Here is a 12,319-nt window from a genome sequence, read left to right as displayed (position 1 = left end):
AGTGCTTCTTTAAAAGCTTTCAGGGGCATCGGCTAGACACTCCATTACTGTAGTGTATATAAATCCACATTAGTTAATTAATTAATTAATTAAATGTTGGGCCTAAGCTATTTGACAGTGTCCCTTCAGCATTTTGAGTCAAATACTGTAAAAGATATGGTCACCTATTCTAAGGCCCATTCAAACCTAATGGCGATTAAAATACACTGATATTCTGGGTACAATATTGTGGCATGTAAAATCAAGGTACTGCAGGCTGACTTTCAGTTCTGAAATATAGAAAATCTTCAATGAGTGTCAGATATTAAGGGCTTGATCTGGCAATGAGGAGCTGAGTGCCCTATACTTTCATTGACTGATTTGGGAATTGAGGGTATGTCTACACTGCAATTAGACATCTGCGGCTGATCTGTGCCAGCCGACTTGAGCTCATGGGGCTCAGGCTAAGGGTCTGTTTAACTGCAGTGTAGACGTTCAGGCTCAGGCTGTAGCCCAACCTCTGGTATCCTCCCACCTTGCAGGTTCCTAGAACCCAGGCTCCAGCCCGAGCCCGAATGTCTGCACCGCAATTAAACAGCCACTTAGCCCAAACCTGAGTCATCTGGCACGGGCCAGCTATGGGCTTTTAACTGGAGTGTAGATGTACCCGGAGGGTGCTCAGTAGCTGGCAGAATTGGGCCCTAAGTTTTCAGTTGTGCATTGTAACTACCAAAATATTTAGATAATAGATCAAAATGAAAATGTATTTTGTATTTAATTCTGTAACCTAGGTACTCCCCAGGAGTTGTTTTTACTTTGCAGCATTTGCTGAATAAAAGTTTGCAATGTCAGTTGAAAGGGGAGACTTGATTAAATCAAGTTATTCTTCATAAATGCCAAACTCAATTTGTCTAGTGTGCCTAGCACATTACAAAATAAAATATTTTTGTGAAATCTAAAGTAATACATCAGTAAATACTGTTTACACAGTTTTATGAAAGCCAACCATTATTTGAATTTGTAATGATTTTCCATGCTGTTTTACGTCAGATTTTTGTAAGAAAAAAGGAAAGATGGCTAGTAAGTGAATTGATCCTGAGTGATTGCAGTGGTGAAAACTACTAATTTGTGTGTTAATATTTATTTGCTGTGACTTGTCCATTTATACATTTCTCCCTTCTCCAAAATCATCTTTATCTTTTAGTTTTTTGTTTGCTTTTGCTTTACATATTATTTTGAACAATATTTGTCTATACTGATGGAAAAGATTTGATACAATAAGCATGTCTTAAGGTATTTTAGCAATATGGAATCAAAATGTGAATGTGTTATTTATGTGGCTTACATTGTAGCAATGTCTAGTAAAATAATATTTTCTATAGTGAAATTTACCCTTCTACAGAGACCGACACACACCACTATTATACACCACTTATGTTTATACACCACTTATGTCCTACACTTTTGGGAGGTGTAGTAGGGACAGATGGCATAGCGCATCAGGATTTTGGTTTTGTAGAGCATCTAACTGTTGCTTGTCTCGAGTTTGTTCTTTTTATATATACTTTTGCATCATTGTTTAAAAATCAGTGAAGATATTGATTTAAAAAAATAAGTAGGAGAAATTAGGAAAATAAAAGGATGAAAATAATGTTGTTAGAGCAGCTTCCCTAGCCATGTCTACGCTTACAAGATTACAGCAGTACCGACACACCACTCATGTAACCACATTATGCCGATGGGAGAGAGCTCTCCTAGCGAGGTAATAAAACGAGCTTAACAAGCAGCAGTAGCTATGTCAGTGGGACTCCCGCTGACATAGCGCTGTGCACAAAAGCACTTATGCCAGCAATATTAATGTCTCTAAGGGGGGTGTTTCTTCATATCCCTGGGTGGCAAAAGTTTTGCCAACATAAGTGCAAGTGTAGACATTACTCAGTATTGTCAAGGTAGTTTCCCACAATATCTAACAGAAACATTAGGAATGATTTGTTCATGGAAAGGGGTGGGGCAAGAGTGAACATAGGTTTGAGAACTGAATGTGATTGTTTGGGATGCTAAATACACCAATTTTCCTGTGTTGGAATTGATGGCCAACTACAGATAGCCAGTTAATGCAACACAAAGGGACAGGAGTGGTGACCAGAGTGACGCCCTTCCCCCACTTGCAATATGGAATAGCAATGATACTTATGTTCTTCCTTGGATGATTGATAGTTAAAAATAATATTTGTAAAGTGTTGTATAAGTGCAGATCATTGTTCAGCCAGACAATAGCAGAGATGGAAATAGAACTCCGCCTCTTGTGACTCCCAGCCCTGTGATCCTTGCCCTGCCTAGACCATTATACAGAGCTGTCTCCTTCCCGGGGAGCTCATTCAAAATTCTCAAGAGCAAACCTCCACATAAAAATAGATTTTTGTTTTCACATTTCAGAGTGAAAAATTTTCAACTGTAGAAGCTTGTCAAAAATATCTAAACTCCAGGAAGTGCCAAATTTTGAGAAACAAATTAGCAAAATTATATATAATTATATATCTCGCATTTTGCTTGGGTCTGCAATAAAGAAATATCTCTTATTATGTTATGATAGCAACTTAAATCTATTGATTTTTTTAAAAAAATCTTTACAGTAAATGGTGTGCTAATAAGAAAGGTGTATAGACATCAATTTTAGGTTAGCACTCTTGATTGCTTATCAATTTTGGTACATTTATTTTTTTAAAATTGCACTAAAACCAAAAAGCTAATGCTTTTTAAAAATGCACTGTTACTATGAAAGCAAAGTAGATGTTTTCCTAATATTTTAATTGACCCAGGATTCTATTTTATTGACATCAGTAGGAGATCCAGATTGTTTTAAGATTTCTCCAGAAGTGTATGTTGGTATCCACTCTAGATTCATTAGCAGAGATTAGCTAGTAAAACAGTCTTTGTATGAGAAAAATGAACACATATGGTCATCCCATAGGTTTAATTATATTGAAATCTGAGGAAATTGCAGTAGAGCATCTGGATTGCTTCAGTAACCAGATAAGACCCAAATATAATTATAAGAGAAAATTATAATACATCTGTATTTTCTGTAGAATCATATTCAACATCTGGATTTGTAATCAGTGTCTGGATTTAATCCCAGTTTAGCCAAGAGAAATACCTCAACAACATTTCTGTTAAACTCCTTCTTTGTGCCAGCCAACCTGGTGTGAAGGACCCATAGGGCAGTGATGAATTGGTCCCTAAGTCATTCCTATTTTATGACCATTTGGTGCATGAGTAACATATATAGGCTATATTAATGGGATATATTTAATGTCAGAAGGGGTCTGAGGAAGCAGAATTAAGTGATTTACATAAATCTACCTTTTTTGCTGTGTAGTATCTGCAGTTGCATCGTTAAGGATCTGCTCCTGTTCCTGTTGAAATCAAAAACAAACTCATTGATTTCAGTAGTGCAGGATCAGGCCCTAAATGCTAAGACATTTTGGGTAGGTCTACACAGCCGCTGGGAAGTTTGGTTCTGCTCGGGCATCTAGCCTATGCTGTCACCTGTGCCACCACAGCCATATTGCTATTTTTTAGCATGGTAGCTCAAAAAGAGCTAGCATGTGTATGTCTATCCAAGCTAGTAATCATACCTCCCAGCTGCAGTGTAGACATTTGAGTTACTAAGCCCTAACTCTTTGCACTAAATGATTACTTTACCTCTATAGGACCAAATTCTACCGGTGATCTTCATGCACAAACTCATTTATCTGAATGGGAATTGAGGATGTGTAGTTAAGGGAAGCGTCTGACCCTTGTCACAGACTTTCATGAAGTCACAACACAAAGGAGGTCCCAACATGGATGGACCTATATCTCCAACATCAAAGTTATTTTGTTAGCATTTGTCAGGATGTGTAAGTCAGAATTGTTACAACATTGCTGAGAGTCTAATAAACAGAGTTTTATATAATGCCTATTTGCCACGTCGGTGCTTATAAGATGTGTGTGTGTATGTATACACATGTGTATCTATATTTGCTATATATATACTTATATGTATGTGTGAGTGTGTATATATATACATAGAAATATACTTTTCCTTCAGGAGGCAATATTGTTTGTTTTGTTTTCTCATTAGACCCCAGGTTTTGTTTTAAGTAATTTCTGTTTATGCAAAACTAAACAGAAGTATGCAAATATTTGACATTTCATGTGTAATCACAAAACATTTGCACCCTGCCTGCTCTGTTCAGGGCTATTTTAGTGATGCCTGGAACGCGTTTGACTCCCTCATCGTTATTGGCAGCATAGTAGACGTCATTCTCAGTGAAGCCGATGTGAGTATACCTCAGCACAATTCCCACAGTCCCCACTTCTTTCTCTGTCTCCCCACTATTTCCATCATCTGGACAAGTCACAGATTTTGATCCAACATTTCTAAACTTTGAATTTAAAAACAGGCCAGTCACAGCTGAGTTATGTTGATATGGGAAATAAATAGCCTTTTTCACTTCCAGTTATCTCAAACAGAAAGATTGTATGTTGGTACATCACAGAAGTCTAGAATGTTTTTGTGTTATAACACTGTCCTTTTCTTCTCTTTTTCTGTTTGTGTTTTTCTCTTGCTCTCTTTCTGCTGAATGCTTGTCCTAACAGCACTATTTCACTGATGCATGGAACACTTTTGATGCCTTAATTGTTGTTGGTAGCGTCGTTGATATTGCTATAACAGAAGTTAATGTAAGTAACAACTGTTCATGCACTAAATAGTAATTGCTGTCATCAATACAGAAAATGTAAACTTTTCCCTATGAATCCATTTTTTACATTCTGGAGTAAGAGACTAAAGTATTGATACAGATACAGATATAGCTATAGCTATAACTATAGATAGATACATATATATATATATATGTACTCACAGAGATAAAATAGTAAAACAATGAATATTAATTTTTCTTTCTACATATATGCTGAATATATTTTAAATCATTTAATTTTTTTTTAATAAGGAAAAAAACAGGTCTTTGGTAACCCATTTCAGTTTGAAGCCCAGTAATTATTGTGAGTAGTTTGACCTAATCCATCAGGCTTCTAATAGTGATCTTCAAGGCTCAGTGGTTCAATAAGCCATATACTTTCAGGTGCGAATCCTAGGGTTTGTGAATGATCTAGGAATTCATGTCTCCCAGGCTGGTGGAATTAGGGTACTCTCAGCCGCTGAGAAAAAGCATAGCACTTACTGCTTTTTTTTGCTGTTAGTTTTTCCTCTTTCCTTCCTCCAGGAAATTGTTCTGGAGTTTCAGTGCAGTTTGAAAAGTTTGTGAATTCCATAGACTGGCCAAAATTTTGAGCCACAGGCTCTTGACAAACATTCTGGATGAGACTATTCGGGCAAGAGTGAGAGCTCTTCCCAAGGTCATGCAGGGCAGCAGATATAGAAAGTAAATGCTTTCTGTTTAGTTTGTATCACACTTACTGGCATTACACCAAGCAAGATAAACTATGAGAAGAAATAAATTGAAAACTAACAAACTATGGCCCAGCTTCTAGCCAGCTCCTGAGGGGATGTGCAAGGGAAGGACAGGACACAAGGAGCTTCCACTACATACATACATCTCTTGTGCCTGTGTATCTCCTCCTTCCTAGTATTTCAAGGGACATGAAGACGGGAGGGGAGAAGAGCGATGGAGGTTGCCCTAAATCAGAGTGGTTGTAGTTGAGAAACAATAATATGCAAAGCTTTAAGCTTCTTTGATTCTAGCCTATTTGGTAAACACAGTAATACACATTTAATAAAATGTATACATGTGTTGAAACCTGATATGGAAACAAATATGCTGCTTTATCAGGTTATAATATGATTTTTAAAATGTCCAAACCAGCACACAGTAAGTATCTGCTAATTTGCACTAAGAACTTGAAATTCCTATGTGGATTAGACATTTTTGAAAATTAACAAATAAGAGAATAAACATGATCAAAATAATTTCAAGTTACCGTAGAATAAAATTCCATTCTTATTTGGTTTTGACAAGTCTAGATTATTTTGAATTATATACAGTATAAAAGCTGCTCATTACCCTGCCTAGTGCTACACAGGGGGGTATGGGAACAATGGTGATGATGCAGAAGCCAGAAAGAACACAGTTTGACTTTCAGATTTCATGCAGAGTTTGCACAGCTGGCAGTTAAGGGAAAGAAATCTTTTTACTAGTGGACTGAGTAAATCTGAGTGGGATGGTCACATGGGACAGTGAACATGGAACCCCCATTATTCTGTTTTTACAGAGACACTTCTAAAAGGATAATTGCACTTCATTGGCTAGATTTTCAAAAGCAGCCTATACATTTGTGTGCCCAAAATTATCTGTCATGGTTTTTCGAGGCCCAAGTTTTTTGATGCCCCAAACTTGGACTTCCAAGTTCAGCTCAAGTAGTTATTCATTATCCAGCTTGCATGCACAAATGTTGTTTTGTATGGGGAAGTATGACTTTTGGGGCATACAGAAATGTGGCCACCTAAAATTGCTTTCCCCCAAAGCTACAAAATGTAGTCACATATGAAGGGGTAGTAAAAATAGTATACGGGATATAATTATGATAGTCTGCAGTTAACACTATGTTGACAGTGGTTTATCTGACAGCATTACTTGTTAGTATAACTGATTACTGCTAAGCTTTCATCTGTGATAAACTCTATGACTTTGTACTAATTCACATATTTGTCTGGAAAATTATCTAGAGATAAAGCTGGTGATCTCTAGTTCAGTGCATGTGCTGTATTTTGTGTTTAGATTTAAAGTGTGAGCACTTTCATTTCTGAGCATTTCATGCCTTCTCGCTATAGAAAAGGCTCATTGTTGGTGCCTTCTACTACTGCACAACAGACTCTTTTTTCATCTGTTTTTACTCTGTATCACCTTTAGTGTGCTTAATTTGTTTGTGAAAGTGTGGATATCTTGTAGTTGGTTTCTAGGTTTGATTTCCCATTTCCAACATGAAATATTAGTTACTGTAGACTCTCTCTAAAAATGCTCGGCTTTTATATGGCTACTGTTTGTGATTCTAGTGAGTATTCCTACTTTGTTAGTCTCTTATAACTGATGAAAACTTTTAAAATTAGAATCTTATATTTTCAAAATCCCTTTATTAACATTTTTCAATGGCATCTTCAAACGTGTTATGTACAACACTGTTTTTTCCCCCTAACAGTGATAGAAAATGGATTGATATTGGGATATCTGTAGCACCGCAAGGATGTTATTAAGGCCTTCTCTTTGAAATTTCAGGCACCATTGTAGCTGCACCCTCACAAATATCAAGTATAGACACTATTTACACCAGTGTAGTTTAAAATACTTGTAAATTGCACCAGTGCAAACTGTTTTGCAACAGTGTAAATCATATCTACGTAAAGGGTTTGCACTGGTGCAGCTACACTAGTGGGTTAAATCTCAGTGTCAAGAAGGTCTTCGAAGTCTCGCCAACACATAGGGATGTTCAGACCAACAGCTGAACATTTCTACATATTTCCACATAGAAATTGCCTCATTCTGTGAAAACAACAGGGCTATATTCTGATTTTACATGAGTGTAATCCAGAATAACTCCAAGGGTCAATGGGATTACTTCAGATTTACATTAGTGTGAGATCTGTACCTCACTCAACTTGTTCAAGTGAGTGGGTTGGACTTTTCATTAAAGTGTCATACTGATGGTAGTATGAGATCTAGTAAAATACATCTTATCTTTTTAATTTGTTATTTTATAAGATATGTTTATTTCAAAGTTTTATAATAATATATATGATGCCTGAAGATTGACTCTTGTGGTCCTGTAACCTCTCTTTCATAGTGGGTCCAGGAGAGGATTTTGCTATGTAGTCATATCAGATATTGAATGCCTTCGACTCCCATGCAAGTCAGGGTGAGTTCAGGGTGCTTAGAACCTCACAAGAGTGCTTAGCACTCTGCAGGATCAAGCCCATGACCAGGAACCACATGTGTTCCTTGACACATTTTATGATATAGATAACCTCAGAGCAAAATATATACACAGTTTGCGGTTGTTGTTTCTTTTAGTTAATCTGTTATTTAATCTCCCTAACCACTGCCAATATTTCTTTTCTGCCACCTAATTGGTTTTCATGTTCATTTTATTTTTAGAAATTTTTAGAGGCAAGTATATATTAATAAATATATATATACGGTATAGCAATTTAAATAATAAAAGCACTACTAAAACCATATAATATTTTTTATTTCTTTGTTCACATTTTGTTTTCCAGAGTTTCCAGTGACACACAAGATCTTGCTTGGTCATCTAAATTGTTCCTTCTAAATAAAAAAAAATTAAAAAATCAGAGTATGGTGACTGTGAGTCATGAAATGTGATTGCTGCAGTCTGGGATTTGAACATATGTAACTTAACCACAAGACAATCGAAGATAAATATGTCTGAAATGTAATTACAGAACACATTTGGAGCTTGTGGTTACAGAAAGGTTATTTTATATTTTGCATTTGTCACTTGAGAAACAGTTTGGATGACCATCAGTGGGTGACTCAGAACATGTTCACATTGTGTTGTACACTGGTAGATTGTCTACAAGAGCTTCACATTCACATGCTTTTTACTTTTTCATCATTAACATTTGATTGTTCATAAGCTGCTAAAATGTCAAAAAAATATGGACGGTTCGCTTTCCTGGTCTCAAGTGTCTCTCTTTTATTTAGTCCCAATGGTACTATTCCCATGCTTAAAGTTAAGCACATCTTTAGTGCTTTGCTGAAACAGGACCTAAGGTGACAGTACCAATAATCTTGGCTCTTGCTTCCCCAGTAAAACCATTCAAATTTGACTCACCTCGTCTAAAATATTGCAAGTCTTACTTATGTTTATTTATGGATTCATAGATTCTAAGGACAGCAGGGAGGGACCATTGTGATACTCTAGTCTGACCTCCTCTATAACACAGGCCATAGAACTTCCCCACAATAGTTCCAATTGGAATTATTTTGGGGAAGTCCTTTGGCTTATATTATACAGGAGGTCAGACTATATGATCACATTGGTCCCTGCTGGCCTTGGAATTTATGAGTCTGTAAATGAACATAGGTGAGACTTGTAAAATTTTCTAATCTACCATTGCATATCAGTGGGCCAGGGCGGTAGGACAGGACAGGAAGATCCCACATAGAAAAATAACTTGGCCAGTCTGTCCCATGGGCATAAAGAAATACCACTTTAGCATTCCAGGGCTATAAATAGTATAATATTGACTTACAAATAATTTTCAGTCTAAATTTATGGTTGCAAATCAAGCAAAACAAAGAAGGGATCTTTAGGTCCTCATTTGGGTTGTAGTTCACCTGCACTGATTTTTCACTGGTGGCAAAAGTTCCATTGACTTCAGTGAGGTCAGGATTTCACCTTTTGACTTCACCAGAGTTACTCTTCCTTTACACCAGTGTGAGATCAGAATCAGGCCTTTATTTTTTATTTACTCATTTTTACATATGCAGATGCAGGGGTAACTGTACTAAAAAAACATGTTAGCACATGCAGACTATGAGGCTAGATTGTGAACCGTTTGCTGACGCTGGGGAGCAGTTACTCATAGGAATAGTCTAACTGAACTAAATGAGACTGCCTGTGAAGTAAGCTACTACTTTGCATGACTAACAGTGGCAGAATCTGGCCCTAGAGAGTCACTGTCACAACCAGGTATTTGCATGTATTCATTTGCAGTTGGTTTTGTGAATGCATTTACTGTTTGTGCATATTTTGCCGGATCAGCTTAAGCCTTGTTTGCAAATTTATCTTTTTATGTCTAAGAATAGTTCAGAAAACTGTGCTTTTATATAGAGCTTTCCATCTAAGGACATCAAAGCACATTGCAATAATTAATCCACACACTACCCCTAAAATATTAGTTTTTTTCTGAGTTATCTTCATGGAGGTGTTAAGTTATAACAATTGAGTTACTTTAGCAGGATGACTCATGTCAAGGTTCCTCCCCCACTCTGAACTCTAGGGTACAGATGTGGGGACCTGCATGAAAAGCCTCCTAAGCTTATCTTTACCAGCTTAGGTCAAAACTTCCCCAAGGTACAAAATATTCCACCCGTTGTCCTTGGACTGGCCACTACCACCACCAAACTAATACTGGTTACTGGGGAAGAGCTGTTTGGACGCGTCCTTCCCCCCAAAATACTTCTCAAAACCTTGCACCCCACTTCCTGGACAAGGTTTGGTAAAAAGCCTCACCAATTTGCCTAGGTGACTACAGACCCAAACCCTTGGATCTGAGAACAATGAAAAAGCATTCAGTTTTTTTACAAGAAGACTTTTAATAAAAAATAGAAGTAAATAGAAATAAAGAAATCCCCCCTGTAAAATCAGGATGGTAGATATCTTACAGGGTAATTAGATTCAAAAACATAGAGAACCCCTCTAGGCAAAACCTTAAGTTACAAAAAAGATACACAGACAGAAATAGTTATTCTATTCAGCACAATTCTTTTCTCAGCCATTTAAAGAAATCATAAACTAACACATACCTAGCTAGATTACTTACTAAAAGTTCTAAGGCTCCATTCCTGGTCTATCCCTGGCAGAAAACCAGCATACAGACAGACACAGACCCTTTGTTTCTCTCCCTCCTCCCAGCTTTTGAAAGTATCTTGTCTCCTCAATGGTCATTTTGGTCAGGTGCCAGCGAGGTTACCTTTAGCTTCTTAACCCTTTACAGGTGAGAGGAGCTTTCCCCTGGCCAGGAGGGATTTCAAAGGGGTTTACCCTTCCCTTTATATTTATGACAACTCATAATATAAGGTAACTCTGACCATGTGAACATAAGGGTCCACGGGGATGGATCCCTTTCCAAAATCAGGGCCTTAGTTAGTATTACTAAATAAGGGACAGTCATTTTGTAACCTGGTCAATTCACACTTATTTCAATGGGTACGATATAAATGCAACATTTAAAATATAATCTTATAGTACTAAATGCATGTATTTTAGAGGGAAAATAATTATTTCCCATGCCCATATTAGATTTCCCTCTACATAAATATATCCTTCCAAATGTTTACTGAGCAATATATATGTAAGCACTTCATTGGTTTTTTAATTAGGATCTTATGAAAAAAATCAACAGCCACATTTGAATCACTGCCTTTATGCTCTTAAAAAACATTATTGTGTCCTTCATGTTTTTAAAGATATTTTGACAACTTGGATACTTTTTTAAACTATGTTCTTGTCATCATATATTTGTATCTCAGATGTGTCCTGCTGCATCATATCAATAAATTACTGCATCACACCCTGGCATAATGTAGTGCCCTTTGGTACACTTCTATAACAGGAAGCATTTGATCTACACTGTCTATTCATATCTACTGTCTCATATCACATGTGTACATCTGTATATTTTAAATTTTTATCACAGAACTGCAGTTTGCTTCAAATGCATGATGCAATCAGTTTTGCATTGTTTACAGTTTGATATAGTGTATCTTAAAAGATATACATTTCTAAAGTCAGGAGGTTTATTTGTCACTTTACTTTCACTGCAGGGTGAGAGATGTCAGAGGAGTTATTATTGAGATAATAACTGAAGTAATTGAGAGATATATTTACCTCTTTGTATGCAACAACAAAAATATGGCTTTAGATTGTTAGCAGGTTGTGAATAGTTGGATCAGAAAGTGTAAGGGAAAGGTTTGTTCTCAGTTAATCTTAAAGAAAACTGCTAACTTGGCCTGTGAGTCACCAGAACATAAGAATGGCCAGGCAATTAAAACGCTATTAACCACATGTTATTAAAACACAATTAATAAGCATGGACTTTATCACGTGCTGAAAATTGAACATGTTGAAATGTTTTGATGAATTAGGCTTTTGGTGTAGTTGGAGCATGGCTGAGAGAAAAGATAGAAACGTTAGGCCAAACTCTGACCTTATGCATACCTGGCCACCCCGTTATGTGCAGTGAGGCAATCAAGGAAGGCAGAAGGCAGAATCTGGGTCAGTAATTGTGAGTGTGCCTTATCCCATAGCTTTATTCCCAAGACAAATATTGATAAATTGAGTGACAAACCAAATCTCAAATCACGTCATTGTAATCTGATACAAAAGGTGATTTCAAATACAAACCCCCACCAGATTGGGCAGACATACGCCAGTCAATGCTCAGTGTGGTTGGATGCCTGTAATATACCCTTTTCATCAGAGGAGTTGAGGCAGAAGGTTTCAACAGGCTGCCTACAGGAAGTAGTTCTTCAAACTCACACCTTTGTCAACATGCAAAGTCAAAAAGAGCCCTCTCTGCCCAACCCCAAAA

The 12,319-nt window shown here is 36.9% G+C and overlaps 1 protein-coding gene across 9 annotated transcripts in view; it reads left to right on the top strand.

Annotated features, from left to right (window-relative positions):
• The window catches only part of CACNA1D (calcium voltage-gated channel subunit alpha1 D), a 324,438-nt gene that overhangs the window by 241,128 nt on the left and 70,991 nt on the right, over nucleotides 1–12,319 (top strand). For 7 of the 9 annotated variants that reach the window (XM_078853622.1, XM_078853623.1, XM_078853620.1 and 4 more), the window contains one exon: nucleotides 4,624–4,707. In XM_078853622.1, the coding sequence (XP_078709748.1) occupies nucleotides 4,624–4,707 (84 nt within the window). Of the gene's footprint in view, nucleotides 1–4,220; nucleotides 4,305–4,623; nucleotides 4,708–12,319 lie in introns of all 9 variants that reach the window. The other 2 variants (XM_078853625.1, XM_078853624.1) reach the window with 1 other exon arrangement.

The sequence above is a fragment of the Lepidochelys kempii genome, chromosome 7 (assembly GCF_965140285.1).
Source record: "Lepidochelys kempii isolate rLepKem1 chromosome 7, rLepKem1.hap1, whole genome shotgun sequence".
Taxonomy (NCBI): domain Eukaryota; kingdom Metazoa; phylum Chordata; order Testudines; family Cheloniidae; genus Lepidochelys; species Lepidochelys kempii.
Note: the sequence above shows the minus strand (reverse complement) of the source record. Positions and strands in the feature narration are given on the sequence as shown.